This window comes from Cyprinus carpio, chromosome B17 (genome assembly GCF_018340385.1).
Source record: "Cyprinus carpio isolate SPL01 chromosome B17, ASM1834038v1, whole genome shotgun sequence".
In the NCBI taxonomy this organism is placed as follows: Eukaryota; Metazoa; Chordata; class Actinopteri; order Cypriniformes; family Cyprinidae; genus Cyprinus; species Cyprinus carpio.
In genome coordinates this window covers 13606237-13622870 of record NC_056613.1, presented here as the reverse complement: position 1 = coordinate 13622870, position 16634 = coordinate 13606237, and the positions used below count along the sequence as shown (strand labels likewise).

The 16634-nt window shown below is 37.6% G+C and overlaps 2 protein-coding genes across 3 annotated transcripts; both read right to left on the bottom strand.

The window, feature by feature from the left end:
• Positions 1-400: 400 nt before the first annotated feature.
• asmt2 (acetylserotonin O-methyltransferase 2) lies at positions 401-7247 on the bottom strand. Of its 2 annotated transcripts, XM_042742380.1 has the most exons (10): positions 5984-7247; positions 5671-5850; positions 5238-5335; positions 4406-4580; positions 4128-4257; positions 3885-3953; positions 2773-2891; positions 2484-2621; positions 1390-1512; positions 401-1302 (listed from the first exon to the last, which is right to left on the bottom strand). In XM_042742380.1, exons 3-10 carry the CDS (start codon positions 5316-5318, stop codon positions 1091-1093), a joined length of 1047 nt encoding a protein of 348 aa, XP_042598314.1. In that variant the 5' UTR covers positions 5319-5335; positions 5671-5850; positions 5984-7247; the 3' UTR covers positions 401-1090. The 2 variants fall into 2 exon arrangements, with proteins under 2 accessions (XP_042598314.1, XP_042598313.1); XM_042742379.1 differs by lacking the exon at positions 5671-5850.
• A 146-nt stretch (positions 7248-7393) lies between these two features.
• pgrmc2 (progesterone receptor membrane component 2) lies at positions 7394-15662 on the bottom strand. The gene is made up of 3 exons (XM_019121258.2): positions 15289-15662; positions 10859-11014; positions 7394-9341 (listed from the first exon to the last, which is right to left on the bottom strand). The coding sequence occupies exons 1-3, from the start codon at positions 15638-15640 to the stop codon at positions 9244-9246; spliced, it is 606 nt and encodes a 201-aa protein (XP_018976803.2). The 5' UTR covers positions 15641-15662; the 3' UTR covers positions 7394-9243.
• Between the last annotated feature and the right edge of the window lie 972 nt (positions 15663-16634).

Sequence of the window (16634 nt, the reverse complement as noted above, 5' to 3'; positions counted from 1 at the left end):
TATTAATGAGAAGTAGGTTCAAATATATTTGGCCGAGATACAACTATTTGAAAATCTGGAATCTGAGGGCGCAGAAAAAGTTCTTAACAATGCATATTACTAATCAGAAATTAAAATTTGATATATTTACGGTAGGAAGTTTACAAAATATCTTTATGTAACATGATCTTTACTTAATATCCTAATGATTTTTGGCATAAAAGTGAAATAATTTTGACCCATACAATGTATTGTTGGCTATTGCTACAAATATATCTGTGCTACTTATTACTGGTTTTGTGGTCCAGGGTCACATATTTAATATTTTAAACATCAGTCCAGTTGCGAGTGTAACTGAACCTTTCGGGAAAGGTACATAATACAAAAGCTGCAAATCACATGAGATCAATGCACAACAAAATACTTGGATCATTGTTTCCTTTTATTTATTTTTTCTCGGTGGACAAGTATAAATGTGAGGCACAAGGTCAAAGGCGGTGCAAGGTTTTTACTAGAAAAAAATACACAAACAATACATAAAAAAAAAAAATCAGAATGCATTCTTTTTTGTTCAGTAGAAGGATTGTAAATTAATTGTATTAGGACTAGCCTATATGACACAAAAAATCATGTTGTAAAAATTAAGTAAAAGTAAGTAAATTAAAATTGAGGCCAGGAATTGATATTTAGACTTCAGTTTTATTTATTTTTTTGACTGTGTTAGTTATAATAACCACTAGGGGTCACACTTAACCACGTGTCAACACCAACGTGCATAGATACACAAGACGAGATAGAGGGAGGAGCTTATTTTGACACATCACTGGCCAATCCACAACCGCTCCTCATCCCACCCCTTCTCAGACTACATCTGGTAGGCCTCAGGAGTCAAGTTCACAAATAACTAAAGCTAATTGGTACTAAAACTGTCTTTTGAAGGAATCTTAAGGATCACTCTGTGCTCACTCTGTGTTGGAAAAAAACTTCACAAAACAAGCCAAGGTGGAACAACAGATGCCTGACATGTGCATGAACAGGATCACTGATGTGTCTGCAGATAAGGCAGAAGGGGTCTGATTAATGAGAACGCTTACAATACACTTGTGCATATTCATTTGAGAGCCAAAATAGCATCGTATGATTTTCCGGTCCGACAGACTTGCACGTCTCTGAATCCTGCGTCGGTGAGCAGATGTGTGTAATGAGAGGGTGGATGCTCCTTCCCTTCTGTCTGGACCAGCATGTTCAGAGAAAACATCTGAACCATAGTTGGACCCCGGCGGTTCTCAAATAACAGGGCCTCTGCGATCAGAACGCCTCCACCTACACAGAGATGGTTAATGCTGTCAAAACTATCATTTTAGGGCCACTTATTAATATTAGTGACCAGTTAATGGCATCGTTTCTCACCTGGAGGACATGCTGCATGAATCTTCTTCAGCAGTTTGAGATTTTTGTCCTCCTTCCAGTCATGAATGATCCGGGCCAGAATGTATAAATCTGCAGGAGGGATTTCTCCCTCAAAAAAGTCCCCTGCAAACACAAAACAACATATACCTAATTGTTTTATAGATGAGAAATGCCATACTAGAGTTATGAAATTTTTATTTTGATTTTATCTTATTTAGTTTAGTTTTCACATCATCAACACTGCTGTTGAAAAGTTTGGGGTTGGTATGATTTTTTAATGTTTTTGAAAAAAGACTCCAAGGCTGTATTTACAGTATTGGATCAAAAAATACAATAAAACAGTGATATTATGAAATACTGTTACAATTTAAAATACATTTTCCATTTTAATATATTTTAAAATGAAATTTATTCCTGTAATGGCAAAGCTGAATTTTTATTAGCCATTTCTACAGTCTTTAGTCTCACGTGATCCTGTGTGAGTTAAGATATAAATAAGCTGTAAATGACTATAAATGTTATACATAAAAATCTATTGTAACAATGTTAATTTTAAACAAATTAATGCATACTTGCTGAATACAATTTTCTTTTGAAAAACTACTAAAAAAAAAAAAAAAACTTACTATCTCAAAATATCTGAATGCTATGTAGTTTTTTTTTATTGTAGTTTTTTTTTTTACAGTGTTTTCTAGATTTCATTTTTTACATTTTCTTAGTTAATGTGCTAACTGGTATCATTTAAAAATGCCTAACAGCATTGAATTTATCAGGACTGTGTTATTGCCATCAAGTGTTTAATGTGTTCATGTTTATTGCAGATGGTTTTATGATATATTGTATAAGAAACTAAAACATTAATCTGAGGCCATTTCTGTATTTTAGTTTTTCCAAGTTATTTTAGTTTTTATTTATATTGTAGTTAAGACAAATGTTTTCTATTTCAGTTTTCATTAACTATATTAACACAACAAGCTTAAAATGTACTGTGGTCTGGGCAGCCATTAGATTGTTGTTGTTTTTGACAAGTTCAGAAGGACAGAGAATGGGTCAAATGTGAACCATTAACAACGTTACAATGCGTCATTACGCACCCTCTTGAAAACAGATGGTGTCATCTTGCTGGGCGAAATGCCGCTGAGCAGTCTGGACCACAGCCGGGAGATCCAGAACCGTGACAGTGGAGGAAGGATACTCTTTAGCCAGCTCTCGCGCTAATGCACCAGAGCAGCCTGCAAAGCAGCTCAAAATAACATGACTTGCAAATCTACTACATCTTGCATAATTCATAAAAAATAGTTTTTCTACAATTGTGAGCTTTTTATTTTTAGCTTGAATAACTGTCATAAATAAGCAAAGAGTCAAAACAACATTTATACTCGCCTCCCAGATCTATGACGGTCTTGAAGTTAGAAAGATCAAATGCTGTCACTATGTCATGACCGTCAATGACCCATGTAGAGTTCATCAGACCCATGAACTTCAGCATCTCCTCTTCTGACCTGAAACAAAACATTGCCACCGGTGTCAACACATGGATTTGAGTTTGAATGGTGTATGGTCACTTTTGATCAATTTAATGTGTCATTGCTGAATAAAAGTATTAATTCCTTTACTATACAAATCTGGAAAACAATACAAACATAACTGATATCTGTGACTGAGTAGAATTTTTTTGGACTAATACTACATACACTACAAGGAGAAACCCACTGGTATAAATGTATTATAAATAACATCAGCACAGATTTTTGGTTAAAAAATAATTTACATTTTGAACCTTTTCCACATGGATTCAGATGAAAGTTAGGGTAAAAAAAACATGGTGACATGCTACTTCTCTAAAAACATATGACCTGACATTAAACAGAAGCACAATCTTAAAAAGTAAAAATATTATAGGTATAAAATTAAATGTAATAAAATTATGGGTAAAATGAATACAAAATAAAAATAATAAAAACGGAATACAAATCTCCACATAATCCCATGCACCCAGATTACTAGAGCGTGAGATGTGTTCACACACACACACACACACACACACACACACACAAAACCATCACAAAACCCCCAACGATTCCAAAACATACATACAATAACACAAGTCATTCTTTCACATACACACATAATAGTCGGCTCATATATAGCTCACACACACACACACACACACACACACACACACACACACACACACACACACACACACACACACACACACACAAACACACACACACACACACACACACACACACACACACACACACACACACACACACACACACACACACACACCACCCCTCCAGACGTGGGAACAGCCTGTCATAAAGCCTCAAATTTGTATTGGTTTCAAGTCCATGACCTAGAATCACACTGCACCAGAAGCTAAGCGCTTAAGACTGCATCACTGGAGTCAAAGAAAGGACTTTTAATCTAGTGACGTCTAGGGACAACAGTAAAATTCACCCAAACGGAACTGCTAATATCACACAAACCTGTATATGGCAGAGAAGATCTCTTCAGATGGGAGGCCAAAGGTTTTCTCATTCTGGTTCTTTCCTTCCCTGAAAGTTTTCAGGTATTTTGATTATACTATTTTTTTAACTAAATAAAACACAAATCCTGATGTATCTAAAAATCACTACAATGAAACATTTGTCACAGAAAAAGGATTTTAAAGTGGCCAGGGATCAAGTGTTTCTCAGTTGTTAATGGATGATAAAAACTGCGATACCTACCTAACAGCATCTACCAGATTGTTCCAGAGTGGGTAGATGGTCTGAGAGTTATAAATGATCAAATCATGTAGAGATTTGGGGCTGGTCTTGGCCAGGTATTGATTAGCAACATCTGTACTGCTGTAAAAAGCTAGGAGAGAAGACAAGAGTAAAAGTTTGGAGACTTGGAGGATATTTTATAACAAGCAGATATTTACATTTATCACCTTTACATAACAGAGCAATCAAGGTAACGTCCAGCTATTTGTGGAGGAATATAAAATAGTTAAGCAGCTCACCTGTTCCCTGTACCACTTCCACATCCACAATCTCAATGGCAACCAAAACATCCAGTAAACGCTCTACACCATCTTCACTGGTGCCAAGCTTCTGTGCCACTTCAACTGCGCTCATGGGCTTTTGGGATTGGAGGAGGAGGTCAAACACCCCTAACTCACAAGCTGAAAATATTGCCTGGAGGAAAGCAGGGATTCAGGATATTCACATAAAAAATGTCAGTGAGAACTTATGTTATTTATGTGTTTGTCATTTCTTTAAAAGGGTAAAATGCACTTAATGCAAATTGTAACTGAATAGATATTCTTGCTTTTATACCTGAAACCATTTTCACAAAAATAATGTCTTAGTCTTATTCACAATGTTAATGACTTTTTTTTGCCTCTTGTGGTTCATATAGTGACTGCAAAACTCTGTGCATAACAATTGTAAAATTATTCTTGTGAATTCTGTTCTATTCTATTATCTAATTCAGTTCATGCAGAATCCTTTCTGGGTTTTCTGGGATAACAAAAGTCCTGAGTCATCTCAGTGATTGACTCGGTGGCTTTTAATAAGTTATAGGCCTGTCCTGCCAGAGGCGAAATCAGACCTGGTGGCCACAGAGGTAAAAAAAGACACAACGGGGGACATGCCACAAATAATAGATGTTCTCACATAAAACATTTACTCATAATCCAACAATAAATGTAAAGTGTGGTGAACACATTATTAAAACGGTCTGCTAAAGATGCCTCAGGCGATTCCACACCACAAAGATATTCATAGATTGATATTCATGCACTTATTTTGATAAACACTCTATTATAGAGACGTCTCTCATAAAACACACACCTTGGAGATCCTGAATCCATTGAAATATTCCAAAAGCTTAAAAGGATAGTCCAGTTCACTCTGGGATAAATGCTCAGCCATGATGAGAAACGTCCCTTCTGTAAAAGTCAAGCTCACCATCAGCTCCAACTTATAATGTCAGACCCTCTTGACAAGTGAACGTGAAATATCAAAGTAGTCAGTAAAGTTAGTGTTGGAAGATCCAAAAATTATTGATATTGCACTTTAACCACTTAGCCTGTGCAGTACCTTTTCAAAGAAAATGCTATAAAATGTCTTATGCTCCGTTTTGCATTCTTTGCCTCAACTCTATTAATGTATTACAAAATATAGACGATTGAGATACACAAAAGCTGAAGTCATCATCAGCTACTGGTCCAGACTTACCCCAAAATAACATTTTAAGCAATTCTGCATTTTATATTTACATTACCAGTCTGTATGCGTTCTCCCTCTCAAATGAGGCTCATCTGAATCTGTGGTGGTCCTCACACTTTCACAAAGCCGGTCACAGTGAAACAATGTATTGTGTAACCAACCACAAATTCATTCATGTGAGCTTTCCACGAGAACATGTACAGATATACTCGATGATGATGCGTTGACCACAGTGCTGTAAAAATAATACGAGTTGATCGCAGATATTTCGTATAAAGCTGCAAGATTATCGACATATGCAGAGTCTAAACCTGCTTGCACAATTCTATGCTTAAGCACTGTAGTGTTTATAAGAAAACCAGACTTACCCAACAAAAACTGCCGGTTTGATATGCAATTCCGTTCTACACAATTCTACTGCTAATTCGACTCTACTCCAACAGTCATCTCATGCAAAATAAAGCACCGTTAGCGAAATGATATATGAAAGAATCACACTGTGCCTATGTTCTATAGCGATGTCCGAATCCTGCACCCAGTTCACAGTTTGAACGACTCATTCACGATTGAATCGGTCAGAGCGGCTCCGACTGGGAAATTTGACTGAAAAACAAAATACACATAAAAGCCTATATATGCCTTTACTGAAACGTTTTTGAGCATGTACTTTGACACGCCGAATCGCCGGTATATGTCACGAACGACGCTATGACGTGAAAGAATCGCTGGAATTTTTAACCGGTCAGAACGAACGGTTGGAAAGAACCGATTCGCGGAATTGACTCGGACATCCCATCACTGGTAGCCTAACGTTACGTGCCTCGGTCTGTTAGAGAACCATTAGGGTTTTAGTGACATCTGGCGGATAATACCGAACGATTTCAATAATGCTTGTTAGTGTTTTGTCATTTTTAATGAACAAAAAATAAGTCCCTAATGAAATCATCCTTCAGGAAGTGATTATTTTTAATGGAAAGACAACAATAATAATACAGCATTAGCAATGGATATTAACATCTGAGACTGACCACAGCAAAGTACCCTCTTTTTTATATACTTTATATATGTAAGTTCAAAAAGTATTGCATAAAAATATAGTGCTACATTTAATGTAACAAATTTGTGGATTTTTTTTTTACGTGCACATTTCATTTGAATCAATTTAATTTTTTTGAAACTCCAGCAAATTATTTTGGAATTATACAACAAAACTATCTCCATACTCAATCTGTGCTGTGAAGCTGTAAACTGCAATGATTTGAAACAACAGTTTTGTTTCATTGCTGATTGTGTAAATTGGTGTGCGAGATGCACACAGTATTGATAAATTACCGTGAGTAAATTCTTTTCAGCTCTTACACGTTTGCATGACATTTCACACTGCTATTTCGTGCTTGAAAATATATTTAAGTCTGCAAATCTATAAAAATGATCTGGACAAACTATTGCTATTACTCTATGCTATTTTTGCATATACACTCTCAGTAACTATAACTGGAACATGACAAATACCTCAACCAACCACAAATTTCCTGCCCTGTTCTTTCACACAACCTAAACGCTTTACTATGGAAGCACAAAATCTTTTAACTAGTCCAAAACTCCCCATAAATTTGGGAGTCAACCTAGTGGTTTCTCAACACACTTTACATGTTAGTGTTTACAGTCTCAGCTGCCACTTTATAGTTCTTTGATTTGAAATAATGCCCTTCGTGAGAAACAAAGCCTATTTTTGCACTTAAGATAACACAACAGAGGGGCAGAGAGGATAACAGTAGTTATTAACCAAAGGTATTTATTTCTGCAACAACACATTCTTGTCCTCCTCCCCCCGAGCGCGCACGCACACACATCCTTGCAAACTCCATTTAAATACATGACGTGAGAGCCAGCATTACCTCAGTTTGCTGCACATGCTTTAATAAAATGATACACATATTTACAGAATCCACAATTTTTTGAATTGCGCCTCATCCCCCTCCCCTCAGCGAAGACAAAGTATTCTTCCAAACTCATAGTTCCCCTCTCCAGAAGAAAAACAAAATATAACACTTAAGGGTGGATTTGAAAATTACCCACGATTAAAAATAAATTCAGCAGAAAAAAAACAAAACAAAAAAAAAGAGGGGAAAAAGAGATGGAAACAGAGAAAGAGCAATGTATCTTTTGGCCAGTACAACACAGCAGTGCGTGGAGTTTAATAACAGCGCAGATATGGCAGTAACACTGAAATAGCTCATAAAGTCTATGTACAAGATCACGATAATGGCGGTCGAGCCTCTCGTGTCGGATTCGCTTACAGACGTGAGCACGCCTCGTCATACAAACTGTGAGGAAATTAATGGGAAGATGCCTTGGCTTTCGAAAAACCTCCTAAGAGTATGCATTTTGGAAAGGGCAGAGCAGAACATGTTTTATCTTTGCGTTTTCTCGTACCTGTATCCTTCTACATCTCTTGACTATTCTGTAGTAAATCAAATGGAAATAAGGCACAATAACTACGCTGACTGTTTCATTAACAGGGGAAGGGAGAGTTCTGCTGACCAATGAGCAGACAAGTTGATCCAATTAAACTAGCGTACTGATCTTCCCTTTGCATCCCAACCAGCCGTTCAGATTTACACTGTTTAAATAAAACAACAGTTTTATGGCGAGAATGCTAACGGATACCCTCTCCCCACAAACATTTCCCATCCTGAATGTTTTACAATCACATTGTGACAAAAATCGCTACACACTAGTGTTGCACACAATACAAAAATAGCTAAGAGCACCCACCCACCCCAGACCCTCCCAACCTTTGGATTGATTGGCTGATGGCAGACAATCTGGCTTTTGGATTGGTTACCATATCCACTCGACATTTACTTTGATTTAAAACGACAACGTTCTCACTGTCGACAAATAAGCATGAGATTTAATGCTTGAGAAGTGTTTGAGATGTGTGTTATGGTACAATTATTACACAACAACACCAAAAAAAAAAAACTAACTTAAATGGAAACAAAAATAATTAAGAGACCCCAGTTGCAATTTTTAACCTGTTGTGTACTGAACTCCAGGCATCTGCCCCGCTCTATGCATGTGACCTTTGAGGTCATGAACGGTGAAGTCCCCAAAGAAAATTAAGTGAATAAAAATGTGTGTATTCAGTGTTTCCTCCTTTTTATACATCTCTTCACATTGTCAGTCCAAGTCTGAACGCGCAAATGTGCAGGATGCTATAAAAGCCTCAGGTGCGCTCCACTTTCCATTGGGCTGTAGAGTAAATGAAGGAGGGTTTAGACTGTATGACTGACGATTTAGGGTGAAGTACTGGTGGTTTACGGTATAGTGTTTGATGGTATAAATCGAGTGTTTAGGTGGGACAGGAAGATTGAGGGTCAAGGAGCAGGTATCAAGAACAGACAAGAAGAGTACAGGAAACTCTGACAGGCTATTGGTCCGTTTTGGTAGAAGGACAGTCAGAACAGCAGGGGGCTTTCAGACAGATGCGTTTATCTCTGTGGTGGAGCAGTAGTGGGAACACGGTGCGATCGAGGTAAAGGGCAGATTCTGAGGGGTTTAACTATTCTGGAGGGTGGCCTTCTCAGTCCTGGGCTTCAGCTGCTGTGGATGTTTCAGCAGATCATTCGTGTTTTTGATGATCCTTCATGTCCTCTTCATCTGTGTACTCAGACGGCTCGTCTCCTGGCTTCAACAAACGGCCAACGTAGTCATATTTCTCTGAGAAAGAGGAGGAACAAGTGGAAAAAGAATTAATAAAACTATTTAAATATAAAATTGCATATTTATCTTGTGCACAAACTTTTGGAAGGACTCTTATTTGGACATTGAACTTTGGTAGTAACAACTAGGGATCAGTTAGCATGAACCAGCTCGCTTCTGTTGGTTGTAAAACATCACCTTGCTGCACAGACCATCTTTCTCCATCAGTGTTATTGTTAACTACAACAAAACTAAAATAATTAAAAAGCATTTGTTATTTGAAATAAAGCATAAATAAATTAAAATATATATGTTATTTGAAAATTTAAAAAAAATGCAGCTTTGGTAACTAATTGAAATAAGTTTAAAACTAAACCTAATAAAATTGAGCACATAAAATTATTCAAACTTATATTAAAATTAAAAACTAAAAATATCTATAAAGAATATTAATAAAATTATATTATACAAGTAACACTGTTTCCTTTGACAGCCAGTAAAAAAAGAAAAAATTTTATATAAGCAAGTTTTATACTAAATGTTTATCCAATTTTTTTTTGAGGGTCCTTCTAAGGCGTTCAAGAGATTCCATTCAAGATTTTTATTTTTATTTGTCATTTTTTTTTATTTGTCATTATTATACGGAGAGCATATGACCAGCAGTGAAATGTAAGTGAAATAAATTCACCATGAATTCACCTCTGATAGCAACAATGCAAACAAGCAGAGTGAAAAAATTGTGTGCTTTATCACCAGAGTAACTTATAATCAGCATTATAAGCAGCATTGTTATATTACATGCCTGATTTCCCCCACAGGCGGCGACAGGGAAGTCAAGCTGTTTGTCTCACATTTCCTCATCGCACACAGCAACACAAACAGATATGAGACTGTTCTACACTGAATCAATCAATCTAGATCAGTCAAGTATAAACCTTATTGTATATGGCTATAGAACAAGAGTCACTCTCCCCAACACACACACACACACATAAACATATATAAGTACATTAAGGGGACCACATCATCTTATCCAAGAATCATTCATGTGATTCATATGTGATATTCATTTATTAGTGCAGCTATTGAAGACAATGCAATAAAAAGAAGTCTTTTCTTGACTTTGTTTCATGGTACCACCTACTCTTTTAATCTAATCTCTTTTAACTGAGACCGTCTGACACATCACCACTGAATAATGCTGCAGGAAACACTGATATATGGCCATGCATTTTTTTTTATAGCTCTCTGACCTAGAGTGAACATGACAATTAAAGATTACTGTCACTCATCATCTAGAGAATTTGCCCAGTACCCCATTCCTGCATCAGCTGTGTGATTACAGTAAATGTACAGATCAGCCCTAACCAGCACAACAGGAACAACATGCAGAGCTTGTGGACCAGGAGGAGTGAAAACCAACTACCTACCTAACATTCACAACTTTCCTACCTGCAATTACCCGAGAGGCCAATAAAACCTTTCAGAAATTATGTGTTTTCTTTCTGAATTCACAGTGGAATTCTCCTGCTTACCCATGAACTGCATCTCCCATTCTCGAACGCTTTCCATCTGTACAGCATTCAGGTCTGAAAGATCATCGTACTCGTCTCGTAACGCATCCTTCTCCAGGCAGAATGTTGCCAAACCCCGAGAAGCATCACGTCCCGCAAAGATCCCGTAGGGGCCCTCTGGAACAACAGACATACTGTGAGCATAAAGGTCAGAAAGAAAAAAATTTAGGAACTTCTGCACATTACAGATGCAATAACCAGAACTGAATATGCAATACGGCCAGGGATTCATCAATTATTGTCTGATCTGAAATATATTTGTGGAATTAAAATAACTATGCATTAAACAAAAATATAATTAAACTTTAACTGAAGTTAAAACTAAGCTAATTATGCCTCCAACGTTAAAATGTAAAAAATAATTAATAATAAATAAGAATTAAAAATTACTACTAACAAGGGCTTGGTGATTTTCCCAATTTTATCAATTAATTCAAATTTATTGTTTTGCCACGGTTCTATTTTTTAGAAATCTCAATTTTTAATAGAAATATTACCAAATGTTAGAATTAAACACTTTGACAATATGCCGGTGATGACAGAAAAGAGAAAAGAATGATCCAACTGCATGTTGACGCAACTGATTAACCGCTTGTGTGACGCACTGTGTGAAGGACCATAAATTTAGCACTAGGCGTCATTCACACAGTGCTTTTGTTTGGACAAAGATGCGACGCGGGCAGTGGAATAGATAAAACATGCAAGCAGATGGGCGTGAACTTCTTTTAACTTGAGCACAGTGTTTTTGGAAGCCGTTTCATGCATGAGACACTGCAAGAGACGCGAGCGCAACAATCGCATCCATGTTTACACAGAAAAAACAATATGCAGTTGTAGTTTTTGCATCTTTTCTGCAAAGATATTTAACAAGTGATTTGTTTATCATTTATATCATGTTGACCACTTTATGTGTGCTGCACTTGGAATAGAATTTTCTTTAACTTGAGGGTTAATAAAGAAAAAGTAACTTGAATCATGTTGTAGTTACATTTTCAAGTTGACTAGTTAAAAATCATATAAAAAAAAAAAAAAAAAAAAAAAAAAACGAGAATCGGTCAAACATTCTGGAAAAATCGAGATGTTAATTTTTTGCAAAATCGCCAAGCCCTACTACTAACAATAATTAGTATAAATCAGCACTATTATTTTTACTACTACTACTAGCAGTAGTAAGAGCCCAACTGAAATGCAATCAAAACAAAACTCTACTATGAACCTACTAAAAGAAAACAGTTGTAGAGTCAGTGCGTCAGACAATCCCAGGCAAGCAGAAACAAAAATGGAGAGTCGTCTCAAAAACAACCAAACAGCTGAGATGAATGGAGCCGCTCACGCAAACCAGAGGAATGCAGGTAAAAAAAAAACAGTTACTCCAAAACAGCTGTGAGAGACTCTATGAACAACACACCACACCGGGTGAGGAAAAGAATGTAAGGTGCCATTAAAATACACTATGGCTGTGTCTACATTAATCTGGAAACATCTGAAAAATGCTCTCAGTCTACACTAACGTTTTCAAGTGTTTGCCAAAAGTTTCTCATTTACACTGAAACATCAGAAAACATTCAATTTGTTAAATTTACTGTGCATGTGTAAAACCTCATAAAAGGCAATACGATGATATAGATGTAACAGACACAATGGCCCGATACTGATATTTTAAGCAGCTTTTATAAAAGTTCCTTAGAGGAAAACATTACATTGCATCCTGAGACAGTAGAATGGCACTGACATATTTTAAGATATGTCAGAGCAACATATATTCAGCTGAGACAGCTCAAACATGCATTTTAGTCTGGGACTAGCTTTAAGCCCTGTCTGTGAAACCGGGGCAATAAGTTTTCGTGCAATTCTTCTTGTAGGATCATTCATTTTATTCATGAAAATCTCATCATTCACCTGACATGTCCAGGTCACGCTCACTCACCATTATATGTTTGATATGAAATGCAACTGCCCTCATGTTTTGCCGCAGGACAGCAATATCCAAGTAAATTTCCTGTCATCTTTGCAGGAATGTAATATGAAGAGTGTACAAAGTAACAAATCTGTAGCAACAGTGTGAACGTGAATAGCACATAACAGGCACAATACCCGTATAAACATAGATATCTATTGGTACAAAGATAAGGAGGAAGATAAGAGGACAGGCACATCTCTAATACTTGCTGCATTCAGAGTTTTACTTCATATCCTCTTGAACAGGAACTAGAATCCATGATTCATAAATAATATGACAGCCAAAAGCCTTCCAGATCAGGCCTGATGATGACTAGGCCGCTCTGGCATGTGTAGCTTCTTCTGTTCTCGGTCTTAACAGAGAGACCGATCTTTAGTCATTGTTTATTCAGAACAGAAGGCAATAGAAGGGACAATCAGGAAGTCAGCTTTTGATGCTTCTTTTTTTGGTTCATCATCTGATCTCCATGTGCAAATGCCAGTTAGCTTAAACACACACACATACTCTTTTCTTCAGCAGTTGAGCAATGATAGTCTTAGAAGAAACAAGCAGGTCCAGCCAAACATTGACCAAAAAAGAACAAGCCGCCCTATGGTCGAGTGATAAGACAGCACGTCTGCTTACAAAGTACAAACCTATGCTTATAGTCTCATCAGGTTATAAATGAATGCAGCAACAGGTAAATAAAGCTGATCTCATATTCTGTCTGGGTGAAATGGCACAAGATGCCACACGGGACTACAGGTGTCTAAATGAATGACGAACTGGTCAGAGTCTGGTCTACTGCTGACATCACACCTTGAACGCCCCACGCTCCCCCATAAACGCCACAGATGGTCAGACAGCATATCTCATATACAAATATAGCTGAGGGAGATGAGATGCCCAATCAGAGGCTCTAGTTTGAACTGTGAATCAAAACTAGGTAAATGCAATCAACGGCTGCGATGATCCTGCTACAGTTTTATGTGCATTCTTGGTTTCACTTCTGACCTAGGTCTCCAAATATAGACTCCAGACAGACAAAAGACTGTTGTTCTGGCTTCGAGAGCAAATATTTCAAGTATTATGTGTAGCAATCAGCTGTTCTGCACAGCCTATAAACTGCTCTTAAAGTACAGGGGGGAAAAAAACAGCGTTTCCTTGCAGGGGAGGGAGGAAGGAATGAGGCTCGGTGCTTGATTTCTTAACCAAGACCACTGCTAAACTTAGCTGACCTAATATTCATCATAGCAAATTAAGCTGTTAGCTTTACATGTTTAAAATAATAAGCATATTGATTATTGAATGGTACAGCTCTACCTGTACAGTGCATATCTGAGGGGTGTGCCAGCTCATGGCTCTCACCCCGTATGTCCACGTCGCACATGGCTCTCGTTCAAAAATGCACTGACATGAAAGGTTGAAGCCTGGGAAAGAGTTCACCAATACAAAACAGAGCGGTAGAAAGGTGACCGCAGTTACGAATGAGTCAGAAAGGGCCACGTCAAGAGGCTGGCAAACTCTGATAAGACATCAGACCACCCTGTGCATCATCACAGCAGGGGTTTATGGGAGAAAGAGGCTTTGTGTGACCAGTGTTTACCAATATTAGCTTTCCTCTGACCAGAGTATAAGCTGGTTGCCACAAAAGCTATTCTTCTATGACAAGCTGTTGTTTATTTAGTAATATTTATTTACACTTACCTTCTATGATTTTAGCTGCTTAAAATTATGCATAAGTTCTTATTATTACTACAGCAAGTACATGTAACGTGTAAAAAGGACAACAAAACAAAGCGTTGTCAGTAATCTAACTGTATCCTTCATTATTTCATTAGGAACTACTCGTTAGATGTTAGTACTTAATTATTGATTAATATCTATCTATACAATCAGCCACTAGTACTTGCTCAACAGAGACTGGTCACTGCTGGAATAAACCACTAGTATATCCAGCTATGACTTGTAACTATTCCGTTATTACTACGTTAGTTAAAGATGGACAAATCTGAAATATTCACTGTATGTATTTCCAATTGTTGCTGGCACTTCCAGTTTTAGCAAAAGAATAAAAAAAAATAAAAATAAAATAAAATATAAGGTTACTTTATTTTAAGATCTCCTTGTTACAGTGTAATCAGAAATAAGTACTGTGAAGTATTAATAACCACATACACTTACTAAGTTATATGGTTATGATTTGTGGTTAGTCGCTTGTAATTAAAACAGAATGCACAGTTATTGCTATAGTAACGTGTAACAGGCAAACTGTGAAATAAAGTGCTACCGAGAATATTAATAAGGTGTTTATTATCCAGTAGTTACTAGTACGTATTCTAGCTTTGGCAGACTTTGCTTACTGGATACTTAACGTTAGTACCTTCTCCACTGCTGAAGTTAAAAACCCCGCTGAATGTGGGTGTGAGCCGGAGCCCTGCGCTCTCCTTACCGCGTCCGTAAAACTTTTTGCCGCTGGTCACGTCGAAGACCTTGGTATTGACTGCCATGAGGATGCGCGGGCTCTGCACGCCGTCGTACTCGCGCAGCTGCTGCAGGGTGAAGTCGCGTCTCCTCATCTTGGGAAGCGGCGAGGCCTCGCTGCCCCGGCCCGCGTCCGCACCCGCCCTCCGCCACCACCGCACGTAAACCACGTAACACGCGGCAAGCAGGAGCACCAGAACGCTGAGATCGAGCAGCATGCCGCTTATACCGAGACCAGCCCCCGGATCCAACTCCTCCGTCGTGCCCTGCCCGCCGCTAGTGTCCTCCGCTGCACTCCTACCGTCCCCATCGTCCGCCATACTGCAACGATAGCGCCTTCCCACAGCGCGCGCCCGCCCAGCTGCCACTCAGGGGCGCTTCTGATTGGCTGTCTGTCACCGGAACACCGCGTTGGCTCCTGGGATTTGTAGTTTTCTGTCAGAGTGGCGCCTACAAGACCACCAAACGCATGCGACCAGACAAAGGCTTGAAATTATGAAAAGGCGCTAACTGTTATGATTATATTTATCAGTAGCAACCGCGAAAAAATACTCAAGTATGCAGAAAATCTGCTTTTCAATTAAACTGCAACTCAAAAGTATGTTCTATTTTTATCTATCACACAGACATTAAACAATGAATGTGTATTAATTACAATACTGAATAATAATATAAATATATATTATGTGATAAATATTATATGGCGGTCAATAACTTAAAAACTAATCATAATTCAACAAAGATAACAGTATCCTTTGTGAGCCCGTTATCTTCACAACTCAGAATTTACAATCTTTACTTTTGCTAAAGTGCAAAACATGCATTCAAGTTCCTTGACCCCTAACAGTTTAGGTAGGCTGTACATATCTGTTATTGTTGAAAAGTGTCTATTATTTACAATGTCTAAAGTAATTGTTTATAGTGTAGAATAAATGTTTTTTTACAGCTGTCAATGTGTTTATCATGTCTGTAAGAGGGTTCCCGTAGTCATGGTAAACCTGGAAATATTAGGGAATTTTAAAAGGGTCTTAAGGCCTGGAAACTCATGAAAATGTTTATAGTGAACAGTAACACACATGCTTCAAGTTGTGCTCGGTTCTAAAATATTGCCTATTCGTTTTTTGTGAGTGCAAACTATTTATTAGCTACTTTTTAAAAATCATTATCCAGGAATCCAACTGGAAAAGTAATGGAAATTGTTTTGTTCAAAATGTGGATCCCTGTGTAAGATCCAGTAAAACAAGGCACACGCTGACCTGACTCAACAAGAAATACAATATATATTATTTTGGGGTTTTATAAACAGATTTTAAT

Bases quoted from the DNA above. Each gene is read 5' to 3' on its own strand.
- asmt2 (XM_042742380.1), bottom strand. From the start codon at position 5,318: ATGGCTGAGCATTTATCCCAGAGTGAACTGGACTATCCTTTTAAGCTT. The intron at 3,954-4,127 runs GTAGGTATCGCA...GAAAACTTTCAG, and splicing joins AATCTGGTAGATGCTGTTAG to GGAAGGAAAGAACCAGAATG. The intron at 2,622-2,772 runs GCGAGTATAAAT...GCTGCTTTGCAG, and splicing joins GACCGTCATAGATCTGGGAG to GCTGCTCTGGTGCATTAGCG.
- pgrmc2 (XM_019121258.2), bottom strand. From the start codon at position 15,640: ATGGCGGACGATGGGGACGGTAGGAGTGCAGCGGAGGACACTAGCGGC. The intron at 11,015-15,288 runs GTAAGGAGAGCG...CTGTTGTTCCAG, and splicing joins CAAAAAGTTTTACGGACGCG to AGGGCCCCTACGGGATCTTT. The intron at 9,342-10,858 runs GTAAGCAGGAGA...CCTCTTTCTCAG, and splicing joins ATGGGAGATGCAGTTCATGG to AGAAATATGACTACGTTGGC.